General features: G+C 42.9%; 1 protein-coding gene across 27 annotated transcripts in view; it reads right to left on the reverse strand.

Moving 5' to 3' along the window:
• The window catches only part of LOC8023646 (protein tramtrack, beta isoform), a 217,870-nt gene that overhangs the window by 144,495 nt on the left and 52,283 nt on the right, over positions 1 to 21,092 (reverse strand). The window contains exon 4 of one of the 27 annotated variants that reach the window (XM_040505252.2): positions 11,387 to 11,651. The exons of 25 other annotated variants lie outside the window; for them this stretch is intronic. In XM_040505252.2, coding sequence (XP_040361186.2) covers positions 11,387 to 11,651 — 265 coding nt within the window. Of the gene's footprint in view, positions 1 to 306; positions 11,652 to 21,092 lie in introns of those variants that run through there. One more of the 27 variants, XM_042288925.1, reaches the window with a different exon arrangement.

A 21,092-nucleotide genomic window follows, 5' to 3' on the forward strand; every position in this document is an offset into this window, starting at 1 on the left:
TTTACAGTCCAATTGGTTCAAGGTTACACGACGTTGTAGGTCAACAGGCCTGACACGGTAAAACCAGGCACCACCAGTCAACTGAACACGATAGATGGCACGCGCAGAATTGGCTCAAGACACAAATGACGTAGGGCGACAAAGGCATTCTTGAGCGTGCAAGCACGATCCAGTTAGCGTTGTGACCGAGCGTCTCGGAGCAGTGACTTGATGCAAAGAATTCCCATCTCGGCACTTCCTGATGGTGTGGTTCAATTCAGCCTTACTGCATCAGCAGTCACTAAAACCACTACACAAAAGACAAAAAAAAAAAGTCAACTCTTTATTTGTAGCAAAAACTAACAAATCACAAACTCGTAGAAAACGCTAACATCACAAGTGTTACTCCTCCGTCGTTGCCAGTCGCCAAACCCACACTACGCGTCAGCAATTCTGCATTGCAGAGTAATGAACCCCGCAAGGGTGTTTGGAGCCGTCTATGGGAAACATTGGAAAGCATTTCTTGACGGTCTACTAAAAAGTTTTAACCCCTACTACCCCACCCTGTAATGTTGTTACAAGCGAAGGCGGAACAGAATTACGAAGCGTCACAATTGTACACCTACCGAGCGCCAATGCCGCCGTGTAAGCACCACCATATACGGCAGACAAATGCATATGCTACCGCTACACAACAGAAAGGCAACCCTGGAAAAGGCCCTCTTGGGGTTACTCCAAGGCACGGTACCCCTGTGGTACAGACTCCAACAATGTGAAAGAACGATCAGACTAGGCAGTTTCATTTGGCTGTGTAGGATTCTCTTTGACAAGCATAGATTGCTTGGGGTGAGGAAATAAATTAACCTTCATAATCTTCTCTTTCGAAAATTGAAGTACCCCTGACCAATGTTTGCTTAGTATGAATGGGTCTTTCACATTGTGGGAGACCGTACCTTGCAACTCACGCTTTTAAAGTCACAGGTCTGGCTGAAGCACGAGCTATAGGCACACCATTTGTGCTGTGCAATGTGGCGTTTGACAACTGTGCCAAAAGAACCGGCACGTAAAAGCGGTGATGGTCTCCGAAAATCGAGGCACTTTTTAATCAAGGGGACAGTGAGGTTGACAGCAAAGGTAGTGCTGGAAATGTGCAATGAACACATCTAAGGAAGCACACTTTAAACACTTTGAATACAGGAGAACACTGCATGCTTCACCAGTAAAGTTTCCTTTACAACCTTTACTCAAAAATGTTAGGTGTCTACACTGTTCGCATCGGACAAGGATCAAATAGCAGGTAAATTTCGAGAGTTTGAGTGGTTCCACTAGGCACAATTTCTCTTTTGTTTTCCTTTTTTAGTTTTACATTATTATTGTGAAGTGCATAAGGTCCCCAAGACCATTAGAGACAAAAATCTCATTATCAATGGTAGTTCTCTATTGTCTTCATGCACTTCACAAAATAGTAGAAGCAACCCAGCTTTGTAGATGCAACTTTTTTGAGAACCTGATCGTACAACGAGCAAGGCTGATGCTGCCGTAAGCAACGTAATATTTGCAGGTGCAATACTCTTTGTGATGCAAAGATACTCTGCAACACTTAAAATTTTTTTTTTAAATTTAGGATAAACAGGTGTGTTGATTGCAGGGCAATTATTTTTATACAATTAAATTTTTCAAAATATATTTTTCTTTTCAAAATTCAAAATAAGGGTTCCTGCAAGAGAAAAGTCCCTTACAGCGTGTCGAGGGTGAGGCTCCGCAGTGCAGGAAAAGTCACCGTCACAAAGGCTCGGCATAAAATGCACTTTTGTAACACGGGCTGCTATACAAGGTACATACATGAAGTTCCTAACAAGTATAACGAGTCACTCAAGGGGTCAGTGGGACGTTTCCCACTAACACAGCCCGGTCTGGCTGACAGCAAAAACATGTAAAACAACATAGTAAAAACACAACATAGTAAAAACATGTAAAACAACTTGGAACATCAGAACAGCTTTCTCGCAGATAAACAGAATATGAAAACGAAAAAGGCAACTCTTTCAGCGGGACGCAAGTAATACATTTTGTACTTCAACAACGCTGGGCCGATTTTCTTTGCAGTCAACCGCTCAGCAGAAGACAGACCAGAAAAGTTTAAACATTCGCCGCGCCCATATTGACACCGAACCATCGTCTCCTGGAAATCATTCCCAAGAAGTGGATTGTTTACCGTCTTGGTTTCAATGCACTTTTAGTAACTCCACTTAGCGAACTCCCTTTTAATGACATCACCTTTAACGACTCCTCTCCTCTCTCCCTCCACCTGACATCAGCTGCAGAAGGTCAAATCTCTCGGTATCTCCTATGGAATCATGTGGGATGTCTACTGTGATCGGGCCATCCGCACACTCTCCCTAACCAATATCCCAAGAACTAAAAAAAAAAACAGAAAATCTTGGGCAATAAAAAATTACAATTTTGTTCCACGTAGGATGGCGGTCCCCTACAGATTGAAACAGGCAAAAACTTCCTCGGCCCTTCCACGATTATCGACTCACTATTGATGACCAGCTAACAAAACAATGACCGCCCAAACAAGTTGCGGAGTAGCCAGCGCACGGGGGTGTCAGCATCCTCGTATATTTTTACGTAATAAAAAAAAAGAAAATTCCAGAACTGCTCAGTTCCGTTTTTGAGTAGAAACTCCTTCAGTGTATCGCTTCTTTCCAACACTTGTATCTTGTCCATCACTCTTTATTAAACTTTAGAAGCTTATAGAAGGACTAGAGATGATTAAAGGAGCCATGAAATAAATTTTGGGCTGGGATAAATGATTTTCGATTGGGATTTTGCTAACTGCGCATTGTTTAGTGGTCCAAAAAAAAAGAGGGCAGAAAGTCGACAGCCTGATTTTCAGTGAGAAAATTTTGAAAAGTAGTGGACTATTTGGGGCCTCTTTTCCTTCAAAAGCTCTGTGCCTTTTTAACTGCGATACATCCGTGGTACCCAAAGCACGTCGGCCGAACCCAGCTCACGTATTGGACACGAGCGCCACGTCGCTCAGACGTAGGCGCCCGTCACCAATCAATCTGTCGACAAAATATTTGGAAGTGCCATGACAGCACTTGTCATTGCTCACAAACGACAAGTTCCACTGTGAGCTTAGAAAGCGCGCCGAAACCTTGGACTCGTCACATTCTGGCGAAATACTTCGCCACGACCACGCAACTTCTCATTCTGCTTTTGAGTTGAGGAGGAAAGCCAAGGAGGAAGGAGTTGAAAGATCATTTCATAACCCCTTTAAGGGGGAAAAAAAATAAAAGAAGGAATGCTGCCAACCTTGTGCCAGTGCACTGTGCGCGTGTCCCCACTTGTCCCGGTGGGCAGCTTGTATCTGCCAGACCACAATTTGTGGATGCCGCTCTTAAAGGAGCTGTGCAACAATTTTTAACGTTGAAAGAATTTGCATCTTACACTTTTGACATTGTTTATCTTGTCACAAAGGACAGAAAATACATCTCCTTCCTTCAAAATGTTGCGATTCCGCCGCATAATTACGAGGCAAAAGTTAAAATATTTCCCGACCTGCAGCCAAGAGCGGCGGCCATGAGAATTTCGCGGCATAACGTCAATGGGGGACTTGTAAAAAGATAGCAGGTTGTGCAAATACCTGCTCGATAAAAGGTAATTTTTCTATAAATCTTGTCGTTCTAACATAAATATAAATGCGCCAAAAACCTGGTATCGTCGACAAAACTTTTATTATACAGAGTTTTAGTGGCGCCATCTATCCGAGGTCAATAAAACCGTCAGCTCTATCTGCTACCTCGAACAGTCGCCAGAAGCTGGAGGAGAAAGGGGGCAGAGCAGGACGGGGATGGCTGGACACGAACACGAGACTTTCCTCCTCTCGCCATGTTGATCCCGCTGCGCAAGCACGTGGTCACGTGGTCGCGAGCGGGTGAGTTCTCGCTGCTCACTGATGGCTCTAGAGAGAGAGCTCCACCGGAACCCCGCGCGTCCCCCATTCACGTCACAGCGCACGTGACTCGGAAGATGGTGAGAGTTGAGAGGTGCTAAAAAACCTCAAAATTTGTCCATTTTTAAAATAAAAACTAGGACATGCAGACGAAAGCGGTTTTTGTTCTTTACTTCAGAAAGGTCGAGGCACCACCTCCCAAATTATTTAAGCAAAGCACCGAAATTGCTGCACAGCTCCTTTAAAATTTGAAACAGTCAAGGGACCAAAACAATTAGAAGCAAACAAAACTAAAACAATTCAAAGAAAAAAATATAGAGGCAAAGCATTATGTTGTTTGTATCTACATATTATAGCAAAAAGATGTACTGCTCCCGCAATTCATTTTTTCCGTTTCAATTACTGGCAGCTGAAGAAACGTAGGGCATGGCAAGTACCGAGAGCATCTCATTATTCCCCTACAGCCAATGAGATTGAAGCGTCGGCCGATAAGGACACCAAAGAACCAATCACAGAGTGGGAAACTAGAAAGCCTTGTGTTTCTTAGACTGTTAGTGACTTCTATGGAGCTGCGCCAAAGCCACGCCCTGCCTTCTACCAAGCCCAAGGCACAGTCCAACGCAATGGCAAATAAGTCCCCGCCGAACATCACCTCGAAACTCGGGTGCCACGAAACATGCCGGGCAATACCGTCGCGTCACAAATCGGTCAAAGGCCGCAAAACAAAGATACGTGAGAAAACAGGTAGCATATACGAAACGGTCCACAACTGAGAAACTGCCCGTGGTAGGAAAGGACGAGACGTAACAAGCTGCGATTATTCTCCAAAGCACCTATTAGCAGACGCCTCATTGCCCAACATTTGTGAAACCTAGAGTCAATTTTTACTCGTAAATGGTTTAAGAAACAAAGTGCCAATTGCGTCGAAAGATGATGCTGCCTACAACTGGAGCTCTAACAGTTACCCTTATAAGTTAATCGAGCGGCAGTTGGTTACAAAAAAAAAAAAAGAGAAACGTGCAACCTTGTAAACACTGCCTTCAGAGGTAACTGGACCAGGTTACTAGTCGCTAAAAAATCTAACTAGGTTAGAGCAACGATTATTAACATTTCTTTTTTAATATGAGAACTTGAACACCTTTGACTGTTCACTTTAGTGCTCGGCTTACAGCTAAGAACATTAAGAAACTAATTGGAAGAGGTGCCATCCTTCTTTGCAGGTGCGAACATACAGCAAAATGCAATGCCATGACGTTGCACTTTTCACGCTGTTTGATTGGCCCTTCGGCTCATAACATTGGCCGCGCTCGGACCTAGGGTGAAACGAAGTATAGTCTCGCACGCCACCTTGGATACTGTACTCCATCAGTATTTTTACTACAGTAAAACATCGTTCAGAAGAGTCCTCGTGAAGAGAACCGCTGCCCGTCTCAGCTATATAGATACACAAAGGCGTTATGTGAGCAGCAATTTAAAACCATACAAAATCAGCTTGTGGGTGATAAATACTGCCTTAAAGAAATCTAAGGCTGCAACTCATTAAGTTATGCCCAAGTGCACATTCATTGACTACTAAAGCCTATATAATTTTATTTTCTCTACTTATCTAATGACAGTGCTGTTGAAAAGTCAAACTACATAGAGGCAGTAAGTAAATAAGGGGCTTGATGACATACAAAGTAGGCCTGGACTGATGTCTAGATTATACATACTAGTATAGTTGAAGGAATTTACAAATCCTCCTGCCCTGTGCCCAAATACCTTTCCTTAAAGCTAGAATTTGGAAAAGAAATCAGGCAGGCTGTCAGGAGATCGCAGCCTAATAAACAATACTGGCATAATAGCTACTTTCTTTGAAGCTTTAACGGCAAGCTGGAGTCGCCAAATCAAGAATCGCATAGTTCCAATCTTTCGCACAGAAAGTGTAAAGTGTATAAAACTAGTGTTTCATAAAATAAAAAAGAAAAGCTCCGAAAAAAAGCAAAACTGAAGTGCAGGCAGCATGCAATTTCCCTGTTGGATTTAGTGGGGAAATTGAATTGGTGTATAGTTCTACACCAATTCACAATTTTTCTGCCAAATTTAAAAAAGAACGCACCCCCACCAAATTTAGCAGACAGTGGTCATGTCACGTGTAATAACGCCTCCAATGCCACGTGACACCGACGTCAGTCACGTGACCAGTTGAGCTAGGGTGGTACCAACCATGTGTCATTTGTACATATGGCTTCGAAGGGCGAGGGGACGAATCATACTTCTGGTCTCTAGGCTAGGTGGAGCAAGCAACTGCCCGTTGTAAAGGGTACAGTCATTAGCATGCATCCACCCATCTATCCATCCATTGTATGTAGGATGAGCAGAAAACCTCATAGATAAAAACGTTGCACATCCTTTCTGCCGACTTAACCCAAAGGATTAAGATGCGTTAGCTTTTTCTCAAAAAACACCTTCTACCGAAATGGCTTACTCACTTGGACAAGACTGCCAACAATAAGAAATATTTGAAACTTCTGCACAATATGTGTGCTCTTTGATAAAAACAAAATTATAGCTTACGTTACATGAATCGATCGTGGGAAGTTTAGAAACCTCACGAGCCTACTATTACAACCCGGGGATGTAGCAAGGGTCCAATTGTTAAATTAGGAATTGAGAGGAAAAAATCAACCTCTGCCTCCAGGTTGGCACAAATTCCTGGCATTTTGGTGAAATGTAGCAAAACCCCGCAGGGCAAGTACTGTGGCGCAGTTTAGTGCAGCAATCACATTATTGTCAAGACATTTTTTTTATTTCATAAATTCACTTTATTTTAGTAAAATGTTAAGGTATAAAAAATTCCTTTTATTTAGATGAAATTGATATTTTAGCATGACTAACTTATTAAGTATCATCGAGAAACTTCGCCGCACTGCTACGTCTCGTCCTTATCCTTTAAAGGGGTACACCGCCGTTTTCTTTGACTATCTCTGATTTACATCAAAACTTGGCTCAACACACCAACACACCACACTTGGAACCCAAATATTGTGTCAAAATCCATTTTTTCTTTCTATTTAAATTTTGAATTTATCGAATTATTAATTCTGGTCCTCCCTTCATTTTTTTCGAACTGAAAGTTTTAACGGTCAACGGTGAAAAACGTATGCCACTAGCAGGCACAGGTTACCGGAAGCTTTATGGTGCAAAATGAATGCAGCAGAAGTGCAGTCCAGTGCTCCCTCGGCACCGTGAAAAAAATGCTCGATATAGACCATTCCACTAGAAAGGGCCGAGGGAAATTCCCCCTCTCCAGCCTGTCACGTCATCTGTTCCGTAGACTGGGCAGTACCCAACACCCGGCTGGCGTGGAAACACTGTTCGAAATTGCGTCATTTCAGCAATATCAGCCGCAAAAGTGCGGATTTAGACGTGCAAGTTATCGTATGATGGTAAACCCGACAAAGAGACTAACCGGGCACAATCCTGCAATCACTTGCCATGCAACTAAAAAAAAAAGTGAATACGATCTTGTAAACTGTGAGGTCGGTCTGTCGTTTGAGGCGAAAAGTGAATGCTGTTGCAGCAGCTCTTTGCAAGATAGAGTTTGCACTGATTTAGGCTTCTAGCAACTGTGCATAACGCGGCAGAACGTGGAACGCCGGTGTCTGGCTCTCGCATTTGAATGCGTTCGACGAGTGCAGTGGAGACAAATACTTCCAATCAGAGCTCGGTGTTCTGACGTCCCCGCACACTTTCGTCCCGTCCCCTCCCTCAGTTTCTCGGTGCATTGTTGTTCGTAAGAAATAAAAGCAAAGCGACTTACTTCGACTTGACGGTGGTTCCTAGGCGAACAGAATATCCCACTTGACTGGGAACACATAAGGAAAACCGCCCTGCGTTTTAATGTTTATAACCCTGGAGTAAGAAAATTTTTATGTTTGCGTGTCACGTCTAAAAAATCGAGCGAGAATTTTTCAAACTCAGTACTGTACAGACTTGTACATGCTACTAAAAAGAAGTAAGGAAATACATTTACAATTATATGAGGCTGAATTGTAACTAATTACTGTTGCAATTACTCATCCATTAAAGTAAGCGACCATTACATCAAAAAGTAATCCGTTACTTTTCCGGTGTCACTAACTTTTCATACTAGGGTAAAACAAGAAATAGAATGTGAATATGCAGTCCAAAATGCACGTAGCACGGGTCGGCTGTGCCACAGCTCAGTGTTCTTTAGCTACATGTCGGGTGAGGCAACGACAGCAAACGTCAGCTATTATTTTTTTTCTTAATACCGTAATATCTCAAAAAATTATTAAGGCGAAAGCCTTACTTGTCTCGTTACGCGAAAAATCGGCGGCGTTATGCCCGAAAGATGGTCACACCGATACGTCATCAAGCACGAGCCTCAGCAATAAAACGCAAAGGAAAGTCCAGCAACGCAGATGCTTTGTCACGAAAGCCTGCGGGGGTGCTCAAGGTCAAAGCGGACGAGCCTCAGAAATAAAACACAAAGAAAAGCGTAGCAACGCAGATGTTACGCCACGGATGCCGTTGTGAAGCCGGCGGGGTTCACCACGCCTGCACTGTGGGACAGCGTGGTGTCACCAGTGGGGCACCGTGTGAAAAGGGAAGACATGGCGTGCTGCTTGTAGGAATGCTTTTGCATTCCTACACGTAAGCAGTCTCAAGTGTCTCTGTTTTTTGTTTTATTGGCACGATTTGTTGTTTTTTTTATAAACACCGAAAGATAGCTCACTTATAGTAATTGCTAGGCCCTGACCTCCGCATAAATGGTGTTACTTGGCCGAAGCAGAGACAAAAAAAACAAAAGAACATTGCTGATCTTTGGTTCATCGCCCTTCCCTGCAATCACAAATTTTGCAGGTTACAAAATTTAAAATTAGCATTTTTCAACCTTTTTTTTTTTTTTTTTTTTTTATTGCACATTGAAAGTTAGCTTACTCCTTTTCTTCACCCGATTCCCTTTCGATTCTAGGTGGGCTACCTCTCAGGATGTTACGGCAGTTGGCTTAATTAGGAAGACTAAAAAACAGTGCAATAGGTTCCTTGTCAAAATATGCGTTCTACATAAGATGTGTCCTTATATTGTAGAAAAACAAAAAACATTATCATTTTTATCTTGGTCACAAAAAGCTGACACACGAAACGGGTGACAGGGATGTGGGCAACCCGAATCTTTCAAAAGAATAGTGAAAAAAAGGACAAAATCAAATAAACATTCATGTCTCCAAAAGATCAAAGGTGTTCTAATATCGTTTGAGCAGCGTGCCAGTTGCTGTCACATCCTTTTCAGTAGATTTCCGTGTTGAACTTTATTCCAGCCGAAGATTGAGCGTCCGATCCTGTTGTGACATTGTCACATTATACTAACTGTCATAGTCACTATGTCACTATAACCGAAGAGAGCATCGTTAATTGTCTCAAGCTTTAGGAAGGCGTGCAATCGTTTAATGTCCTCCTCTCTGCATCTTCGAAAGCAAAAGAAGAGTGAAGGGACAAAAAGAACAGGCACGCACAGATCTGCTACACCAACTCGCAAGCACTTCAACAGTTTTTTGGGTTTTTTTTACATGCAAACATTTTGATCTTAGAAGATGGCCTAATATTGTTTGCACCGTGAGTCCGGGTCTTTATTTCAGTGTGCCTCTCCCTCGTTGTGGGTGAACAAGCTGGAGTTTGCAAACCACCACACCGCAAAAAATTAAAAAAATGAAATTGAGGCATTTAGTGATGTGAAGAAAGGCTTTGAGCGTCTGAAGACTGCCAGGCCCTTAATGTTTTAAGTTCAGGTGACAATATGATTTTAAAAAAAAACTCGCACAAAAAAATTGTTCTTTTACGATTTTTGTTCATTTTTTTTTTTTTTAATTTCTGACTTTTTTCGTGAATGAAAACGAAAATGTGATGAATCACGATCATTCCCTCACACAAATAAGCAAGAAAATTGCCTTACAATTACGTTGTAAAATATGTAAATATCCTTACAAAACTACTGATAGATGTAAAGGATTACAACTAATTTTGTTACTTGTAACAGATGGTGTACAACTCTGGTACAGTACAATCAGGGTTCTGTGTTTTTTGGTGCAATAGACGGTAACGGTTGAGACCAGCACCACCTGTGGATGCCATTGCTATTGAAGGAACTGAACGAAGATCTGCTAGCTGATTATTTACCGAAATAAACTAAAAGATCACAATATACTAATTTTGGAGTATCCATAAAAGTTCTAGAAATGTGAACCACTCCATAGCAGCAGCAACGAGCGAGGGTTAGTTGTTCGGTACAGCCAACGTGCAGCCCACAGATACCGCCCATACTTCCGAGAACAGCCGATTTGTCCTCCACTATGGGGATTAGGACTCCCTTTTTTACCCAGCCGAATTCTTTGTAATGCTCGGATGTAATAAAATGGCATCGCCCTGAAAGCACTTAGTGGAATGGTCTATATTCCATTTTTAAACCGCGCGCTTGCGCCTGCCAGTGACAACGTCGCGCCGCTGTAAACCTCGGAGAAATCGAAACACTGTTTTTGGCATCGTTTTTGTTCAGAGTTTGCTCTGTAGGCTCAAAATAATTCCGACATTGTAGCGAGCGATCATTTCTCATATATCTAATAGATTTGATATCACAAATACGGCAAAACCTTCAGTCTAGTTACGCGCAGGTAGCAAGTGTGAAACAAACGCAAATGTGTGAGCACTCTTTAAAACTGGAGAACTCATAAGATGTAGTTAGTTTGGGTAGCTCAAGAAAACGCCGGAGTACTCCTTCGATGCGGGCAATCCTACACTTTGTCTCGCCATAACCTGACGAAGAGCGAACACTGTGGCCCCTACGAGCCAATAAGGGCGACAGAGGCAAACCGTACGACCGCCCTTACGAGAAGTACAAGGTCGAGAGCGTAGCCCAAGCAGTTGGAGAAGAGGGGAAGGAGGAACTCTGCCCCTTGCCTGGACCCACTTCTGTGAGGGACTCTGGGGAACTCCTGGGCTCCTAGGTACCCAAGAGTTCTTCAGGGATACCCAGAGTACCCTTGTCGGGCTCCCCAGGCCCCAACATTTCCCCGACTGTCGCCGACCCCGAGTAAAGTCTTTTCCCAGTTTAAGCGCGCAACTACGAGCCAAACGATTTCTACTTTGACCGTTATTGTTTACAAAGTCTACGGGCTTTTAAGCCGCTTTGCTGCTTAAAAGCCCGTAGTCCTTAGCTTTCAATTGAGTAAGATAGGGGCTCCCCCAGATTGAAACCTCTGAGAACCGAAATAGAGTATGGTCACGCGTCTCCCTCAGATGCACCGACTGGCTCACTGGGACCATAGCTTTCCCAGTCAGCCGAGTTACAGCGAGACAAAGTTTAGAGTGTGTGAGACGTCTCCTTCGCAACACGTCGGACGACGCGTGCGCGCAGAGCGGCGCACGTGCAAAAGGCTTCACTTGAGCGCCAGGCCGTTGCCGCTGTTGCCGCCGCCGTGAACGTTCTTGACGTGCATGTGCATGTTGTCGCTGCGGTTGAAGGCACGGGTGCAGATGTGGCACACGAAGACGCTCGGCACAGCGGCGTGCATCGTCCGCCGGTGGCGCGACAGGTTGGCGTTCTCCGTGAACTCAGCCGTGCACTGGTTGCAGCGGAAGTGGCCGCGAGGAGCGCCGCGGGTGCGGGCCGGATTCCTCCGAAGCAGTGCCCGCACGAAGGGGTTCCCTGCAAAGAGGGCCACCCCCCCACCGCCCCACCGGCTTTAGAAGGACTCGGGTGCGAGGAAAACGCTGGCAGTGCTATTCATTTGTTAATGCGGAACTGCGAAGTAACAAAAGTCAGCTCGGATTTCGTGTTCGTCCATGGCATAAGTGGCACCTCACATGACACTGCGCCACGTGACGTGACGCGACACTAGGCCACAGGATGCGACACGATACTATGCCGCATGACGTGACGTAACGTGACATCCCTACGACACCACGCTGTATTGTCGTGTGACCACGTCATGCGACATTAGGTCGCGTGACTTGACAGCACAACTTGAGAATGTGACATCGAGTGATTAATCGGAGCGTGCCAACGAAAAAACATTGTAAAAACCCAAAATTTCTCATACATTGCAATTCTGCTATGGCGATTTGATCAATAGATTAAAACTCAGCTGCCAATGTTTTATGTTATATATATTTCTTCTAACTACCCTCGAAGCAATTATGCATGACAAAGAAAAGTAGTACATAAAAAAAATCAATTAACATTCGGAGCAAAGATACTAAAGGAAACACAACAGCAATGAAATGACAAATTGTAAAAAAATAAGACAGTGAGCCGAACCAACGGTAAATATAAAAATGCAGAACAAAGAAAAAATAAATGAAAAGGTCCGTTTTATACAATCACGACTACCAAACCCATCAGTTTCATTGTGCACAACAGACTGAAATGGAACTAAACTGTTTGTGGTGGAAGCTTGAGAGGGAAGTCAGTTTCAGTCAATAGAGGCACACCTGAGAAAGTAACTTGTGCAAAGGGCCTAGAATACGTAGCGAGCACAAAACGCCCATTGGTAGAGCAAAAACTCAAAGAAACCCAAGAAGCTCCTTCTTTCTCGACTACGCTTCAAAAGCGAGGACGACAATGCGCTACAAAACAAGCGCACGGCGGATAATCGAAATGAGACATTCTTATCTCCCACTCTATTGAGAGAAGTGAAGGTTACTTATGTATTTATATATTCTACGTCCAAGGCACACAAGGCATTAAAAAAGTAAAAGTTATAAAAAATATTTTTAAAAAATGTAACAGCATTTTAACAATAAGGAACGGGTAGTCACACTTCAAGTCACCATTAGTCAAGAGCACAATTTGGGGTGAAGCAAGTAAGATAATGAAAAACGAAGTGGTTCAGTCTGCTCCTGCATTAGCATTGCAGACATAACCCAATTGAAAATAAATTATGAGGGTAAATCTAAGAGAAATTTCACTTAGAAAAGCCAATTAGTAAAAAAGGAAAAGAGAAAGAAAACAAATCCTCGTGAAACCCTGCCAAGGGAACGCAGTCAGGATCTAGAAGCCCTACAAACACAGAGACTGAAAATGCAAGGTCAAGGTGCTTTCACGACACTCGTTTGGTCGAGCTAGTTGATAGAATATGCACAAAAAAATGACGGACACTGTGACATTGCACTTTTGGCACTGCTTTATAATGGCTTATAATGCACGCTGTGCTCCGACTTATGGTGAAACAAGAGAAATAGTTTATTTCGCCAAAAATAGCTTAGTGAATGAGTGATGCAAGCGATACAGGTAGGCGATTGCAGTCACTAGAAGCTCTAGTAATAAATGATGGACAAAACATGTTAGAGTTTATAAATAATTAATTTGCAATGGGTCCCTTATTACGAATTAACAAATTAGAACTAAAACGTAATCGGGGTATGAATAAGCAGCATCTCCGCAGGCAGGAAATACACGTGAGCTTTCTAAGGGTCGTCGCATCAGCAAAACAGACCTCTACAATTTTCTAACTACTCAGACAAGATGTCTGCCTGAAAGATGCGGTTAGTACTATGCTCCAATAATGTTGCGCGAGACACTCAAAGAAAAAAGCTGCATCTAAAATTGTTCCAGTCCATTTATTTTTGCACAAAAGGGGCACCCTTAATTCAACAAAGGTCATTTAGAAGATGCAAGCCCATAAAGATTACACGCTCCCACGAACGGCTTCCTGACAAAACATGTGATTGGAAATGGTAGTGTTTTTAATTAAGTTTGGTGAGAAAGAGCAAACGGAAAGTGAAAAAAAAAACATCACTCTGTGCCAACGAGGTGCACCAGAGCATTTTTCTCAGCATCCTCACTTGAGTGAAGACAAACGCAGTAAAAAAAAGATGGCACTTTCGTCGTCTTTCATAAAAACCTCGTAAAAAAGACACCGAGCCACAGAAAAAGGCTGCAAGAATGCAACCTGCACCGATATAGCAGAAGTTGACTGCAGCAAATATTTCCGAAAAGCTCTTTACTTCTCAAGACTTTTAACCTTGGAGCGTAGAAGACTGGACAAACACAAAGTCTGTATTTAATCAGCTACAACTTAGCACGACGTCAGCTACTCGAGTACTTTCTGTCGCAACGGTACTTCATCTAGCCGCGCGAGGACCATAACTAAAGCCCAGCCTTACTATCTTTTACTAGACCAGACTCGGTTACAGAGAGACCTTAGTGGCATAATCAACAATGAACAGTCACTTCTGGCTAAAACAAAATTTGCATGGTATTGTCGATGCAAGCCCCTAAGAAAACATGCAAGAGTTGAGGTGCTGCGCACGTGCAGTCTTTCCTTCGTTACTCTGCTCTCTTCTCTGCCAAGCTGCAACGGACACGAGGTGTGACGCATCAAAAGCAGACGGCGTTCTCGTGTTTTTTGCGACTGCATCTCTTTCGCTCTCGTTATATTAACAAGAAGCGACCGTCACAAGCAGAGTCTCTATGCTCGCTCGGTGTTTGCAGGCACAACCACAGACGGCCCTCTCATATTTAGAATGGCGTCAATCAAACGAAAATTATTTCACGTTCATAGACGGAGATGTGCACATTTCAACACCTAGAGGACGGCTGAATAACGAAGAGCAACACAGAGATAATGTTAATGCGACAATTCGAAGATGGTGCACGACACATTGTCATACAGGTATTCAACAAAAATTCATAGTGACTTCAATGTCGGGGTGCACAACCATGCAAGGAAATCGCAACTCGGATCGAAAGCTTCTTAACAGCGCTGGAAACGCACCCAAAGTATTAATATGCAACTTAAAACACTCGAGCAAAATGTGCTTACAAAATGCGGGCAATCACCAATGCCCCATCAGTAGTGGGAGCAGCCTTTTGTTGATGGACACGCAATTTTGGCAAACGTGCCTTTTTTCAGCGACTCTAAGGATTAGTTGTAACCTTCAACGGCTTTCATACTATCCATTTAGTCATCAAATTCCATACGGTGATAAGACAGTTCGTAATGGAAGCAACTAGGAGCATTAAATGTCGGCTCTTTCGTATAAATATACCGTGCCATATTTAAAAAAAATTCCTTCACAATAATTTCCATCAGCAATGGGCACAGGGCCACGCCACTGTCAGAGGTCTCGCATCATTTGGAAATTATGAAGTTGTGGAGAAATTTATTTGGCATAGGTTCGTACAAAAGCAGTACATCACTTTCTTAGTACTTTGAATCACCGTGTGGCATATGACTGGATGCAGGCGGATTCACTAACTATAGATCTGAATCGCACGACGGCTGCGATCGTACGGTACACGTGCCGAAGAAGTTGGTTGTGGCGGGTAGTAGAATACCTTCAAAATTGCAGCTCAGATTTATTGCATCATTTAGCTCTACAAAACTCTGCGATTCTCTAAGGAAAAAAAAGATGCCTGTCTGAGCATTTTGCTGCTACGAGCCCAAAATAAAATGCTCAGAAGGCTGCATCGAAAAATGCTTACAAACAAATCACAATGACAATTTTAAATCTCACTTTGCATAAAAGTAAAAAAAAAAAAAAAAAAGAGTTGAAAGCCACTTTAAAGGTCTGTGTTTAGGGTTTCTGCGGCCAAAAGCAATTCCCACAATAAACTTGCAAGTTAACATCAGAAAATATCACTATTCAAAACAAAAGTTCCAAACACCCAAACAGACATATGTGTCGTAAAGAGTGTGTGCGTCAACAACCGGAATATAGCTCTAAATTAAACTCATTTTCTAAGTTATATCACAAAGTTTTGTTAAACTGTATTCAAAAACGGTAAAAAAACACCTTTGCACTAGGAAAATGACTAAACTTTGCAATGTATCACAGAGACGACACTACGTGCTCTAAACCAAGTCTTAGTGTTAAATTGATTCTAAAGAAATGCATACACAATGTAAACATATCGGTCTCACTAAACCACAACAAAAAAGCCACAAAAAAACAATGTATGCAAATTTCACTGTCCTTGACACTCATAAACTTTATAGAAAGAGAAAACAACCACTACACACTAACAACAAAAGCACTACAGTCCAACGTCTCCCTAGTGACAAAGCGAGTAATTGCGACTCAATTTAGCTAGTCACACAGCTTACAACAGTATTCAAAATTCACAAGTAACAACCAACACATGACACAAAATGTCGAGACATTCTATATACCGTAATAAAATCTTCAATACTTAACAAGTTCAACATTCTCCACCAGTGCTGCGTGGCAAGTTGTCTGCAAATATTGCACTTTAATTCAATGCACGTTTAAAAAACAGTCGAAAAGCCCATCGTGCCTGCAAAAGGTTTCGATGGGCGAGGCATGATTTGGCACGTGGCCCACACTAAACCAATGCAGGCGTGAACATACCGTAGGAAACCTTCCTAAACTTCATTTGGATATTTTAACCTTTCCTCGATTGCGCACGTCAAGTTCTTAACACGGTGAATCAAATTGTTTTCGCAAAGCCCATGAAACTATGATGTTCATTTGTAACCTCGAACCGAAACGGGTATAGCAAAAAATGTTTTAAAACAAGTACCGATCTCCCTTGTCGCCGAAGAAAATAACCATATCAAATAGTCGACTCGATTGTGTCACTCAACCAAGAATTAATTGTACGCTTTGCAGGATGCAGCTCGACTAGACCGACAGGGGAACCTGAATTTCGGTGCCGGCAAATTCCACTGACAACCCAAACAGCGCCGTTCAAGAAATATTTCTGTGCAGGACTTGGAGCAAAGAATCCTGCCGGAAGGGTGGCTTCCTCCTGCGGTAATTTGTAAGCCACACTAACTTTGACATGTACACTTGAAGACGACTACAAAGTGTGTGGTGTTCCGACACGCGCAGCGTTCGTATATGGCATGCAAGTCGGCCGAAATGAGTCTCTTCATGCATGAAAGAGGAGGCAGAAAGAAAAGCGAGGGGGCCGGTCAAGTGCACGACGAAGCTCCGCCCAGCAGAACGACATTCTCTTTAGGCATTAAATGGCATTCCAGCCACAAGTTGTTTGTTCGTTGTAATTCCCCTACCTTTGAGGTTTTGCCTATGCCCTTTCTCGAATGCCGAGTCCTCGTTCGTAAAGAGCCTAAATAACCGGACAGCCGCCGAAAATGCGAGGCAGCCACTGGTTACGACTAGCAGACGACGACGCCGAAGCGCGGAGGTCCTGCAGACACCCGCATCCCCGAGAGTAACCCTCCAATCATAACTCAATGCCAGGACGTCATCGTAAACCCGTGAGTGAAAAGAGGACGAACTCGCTCGACATGCAATTCACTACTGCGAAACATTGGGCACTGCGTGCGTTCCCTCAGAAGTGACTCCTATTGTAATTGCAGCGGCTTTTTCTGTGAAGATCAAAAATACCGAGAGCATTGTAAGTAATCCTCTAACATTAAAACAAAGATAATTAGCTTCGCTAAAAAGATATCTGGAATGAAAGCAGCTTCCTCCTCTTAAATCTCAGTGACTGCCTTTTGATCAGCTGACGAACCCCAGACAAAAAAATCCTAGCAAGTACCTTAACATGTTCTCTGTAATATCTCCTCTTTTTGTTTGGTGGATGTGTACCCAAAGCTCTATTGAAGATCAAGAGATAACTTAATCAAAACTCAATGAGATAAAACTTGACCCAAGTTGAACCAAATAGAATACTACGTTCTCAGCTTTGAACAGATGTCGGCAAGAGTATTCTAAGACAGTCAGGAAGGGGTCCAGAAGACAATAAGTTGTCAACAAGCCGGCATTGAGAAATAAAGCTTAAAAGTGTGAGTATTTGTTTTTAATCTTTCAAAGTTCTCAAGCAGGCTGCAAAAAAAAAAAAAATTGTATACTGCGGTTTTTGATACCACTAAATGCCTCATATGAAAATCTTGGTTACAAAATCAACGCTAATGACTGCTTATGCTAGTCGCCCCATAGAAGGGTGTTTTGATGTCAAGATTTACACTGATTCAAAAGTCTATGATTTAACGCACTATTTAGATTATACCCACCACGATTACTGTCACTACAGACTGAAAACTACTAGTTCACCAAAATATTTTTCTTCAATTTATTTATTTCTTGGAGTTTCCCCAATTGAGGAGTCATGACTTCATGCCGTGGCCCACAACTTTCTCGGATAAAGTGATCTGCCCCCACTTCCAAAGAAGCGGCTTATCACAGCTAATTCAGGTAGTTTCCAAAAAATTTGGGTTTCCTCGCATCTTTGATGGCACGCATCTAGATGTTTCAAGAGAAAGCTAAAAAGGCACCAAGACGTTTTTAGGCCGTACCGCGTGGGAAGAAATATGGTCAAAGGAAAATTACTGTAATAAAAGGATCCTCGTTTGAAGATTTGGCAAGACCTTAACAATTGTCAACTGGAGGCCCATATCTTCTAAACAAGGTCTCATCCATGCTGGCAACATTTAGATTTCGTGGTCGGAACTTCTCAGCTTTCTTCTCGCTTCCGGTATTCACAAATTGCCTTCACTCAACAATTATCTCGTGGCAGTAAGTCTACGTTACTAGGCGAACTCAGTTGCAGAGCTCCCACGAAGAAATGAGTCCCCCCTCTGTGCCCCGAGGCCACCATTCGTTGTGCGAGGTGCCATCTGGAGGCTGCAATTCAGAACCGTATTCTTCGGAGATGCCACAGTGAAACGCCATCTAGACGCTGTGCTTTAAAACCTGTGTGTTCCATACAGTACACTGTAATTACCATAGTATAGCTGTCCCCAAAATGGTGGCAAGTCAATTGATGGAAAGCAGACCTTGGGGGAAGAGGGGGATCCTGCTCATGGAAGCAGTGTCTACGGGCAGATCTGCAACTGGGCTGACCTAGTAGTGTTGCAGTAGTTGCAGTAAGTATTCCTTCCTCAATCGCTGAAGCAATGGTTGTCAAGTTAATGTCTCAGAATTAGTTTCACTTCAGGCCTTATGCTTGTTGCCACACTGAAGAAGTGCAAATATGCCCAAGCGAATGTCTGCTTGGAAAAGCATTGGCCCTGAATTCACTATAACAATGTGCCAAATTTACCTTCAACTTTCATTGTTCGGCATAAAATTATGGCCGCAATGAGTGGCATACAATGCCACTCATTAGACTGCACTGTCTTTTCAAAACAAAAGACATCTCAGAGCTCAAATATGAAAAATGCAATTTTCAACCAAGAGGGCTAGAAATTTTTGGTACCGAACAAACTGAAAATTTATCCCGGGCAAAAACAAACATTAACGAGGTAAGTTTATTAACTGAAAAGCAATCTCGCACACAAGAACCCCCATCGGAATTAAGTTGGCCCAGTTGTCCCTAATGCCTTCAACCTGCTCCTAAAACAACAACTAAGTCAGCTAGACAACCGTCTCTAGAAGTCTTGTCGGAGGCACAAAACTTTGACAGGTAGCCTAGACCCTGATTCGCCGAAAAAAGTTTGAACGGTCACAAAACATGTAAATGTTCAATTCGCGCCCCAAATTCCTAACAAAAGTCTTCTTGGAATGATGCCCAGAGACTTCTGCACCGGTTTTTTGACACTGCAGTTAAAAAACAAATATATGACCATAGAAAACAAGGGTTTGGGAAGGTGTCCCGTGACTGCCCTTGCTGGTGACTAGCGTAAGATCACATTCAATCAGAGTGAGCATAAGTGCTGCTGCAGCCAAGCAAAATCCGTTCGGGCGCATTAGCCGAAACCGTTTTGCAGCATGTTGCGACGGTATGTAGTGCAAACATGTCTGACTCCCAAGAAGTGCCGTACCCCTACTGTATTTATCGCGTAAGCCGCATTTCTAGAAATAATTGACCCTATAAAGTTAAGCTTCGGTGAAGCGCACGACCAGAAGAGGGAAATTTAATTGAAAAAACTGGGAGCGGGATGGTCGGACAAGCCTCCGCTTTATAAAGTATGAATAACTGCAGTAAGCAACAACGATATAGAGATTAGGCTCTGCTGCACGTATTGAGGACATCGCAGAACGTGATCAGGCCAGACTGAACCCACCTTTCGAAACTAATGCATTCCAACATTCACGAGGAATTAAACGCAAATGTACACTTAGTAACCTCGCACTGATCGCTTTATCGAAAGACGACCTCATTCCGCATCCACCCCTTTGCTCCCTTGGGAACAGTTTTGCGCAAAGCATGCACCCGGAAGTTTCTACTTTTGATTACCCTTATTCTGAATGATCCAACACAATAAACCAGTATTCCATTCCAATACAACAGACTTGTATCGCATTCCAAACCACAATTTTAAGTCTCCCCTCCATCCCAGAAGAGTATTTGGGCAGGAGCTACACAATGTGTAGGGATTTCTTTTTAGCTTATGAAGAAGCTGATGAAGAACATTAGTTTAAGAACAAATAACAAAGCACAAATCCCGCCGAAAGTCATTCTTAGGAGTTAAGACTGGCAGCACGGCTACGGATGGAAGACAACTTGATCGGAACATAGATATGACACTGCATACAGAGCGTGGAGACAATGAAAGTTCGGTTCGCAGACTCGCACACATTCTTGCCATATTATGCGGCTTGACCAGATTGACACCAAAGGCAACACACTATCCACAAGCCATGGAAAGCCAGCTGTAGCCGAGATGAACCACAAACATCGCACATGGCTCAAGTAAGCGTGACCTAGTAAGCACAGGTAAGCTACTATTGGCATTGCCAAGTTAAATTCAAACTGAATTTTAAACTCACACTTGCGAGGAAACTATGCCACCAATGCATGCATGCTTTGTTGTGCTGTCCCCTAAGTAAACCCAGTCTTTATAAAAAGATATAAAAAAAATTAAGAGAAAACAGATCCAGAGGTTGTCAAAATCGTTTCAGAGAAGGAGCAGCTGCAAAGAATATAAAAAAGACCGTGACGGCATGCCCCCATATTCATTTAAGTTTTAAATGACTTCATCATTATATGCCTCCTTAGAAACTACAGGCACTGTTGAAATAGTTTTCGTAGTTCCCAGTTATGTCCACTTTGATATAGTAGTTCCAGGTAAATCCAATATTTCCACAATGTTATACCAAGAATTAGCTCATTACACTTGGGAAACTAGCAGATGTGGTTGCAAAGTGTGGGCAGTCATCCGAAGTTAAGATTACATTCTTAAAAGCTTTTTTCTTAAAGGTTTTCTTTTTCTTA

Source organism: Ixodes scapularis, unplaced genomic scaffold, assembly GCF_016920785.2.
Source record: "Ixodes scapularis isolate PalLabHiFi unplaced genomic scaffold, ASM1692078v2 PGA_scaffold11__112_contigs__length_91849675, whole genome shotgun sequence".
Classification (NCBI taxonomy): domain Eukaryota; kingdom Metazoa; phylum Arthropoda; class Arachnida; order Ixodida; family Ixodidae; genus Ixodes; species Ixodes scapularis.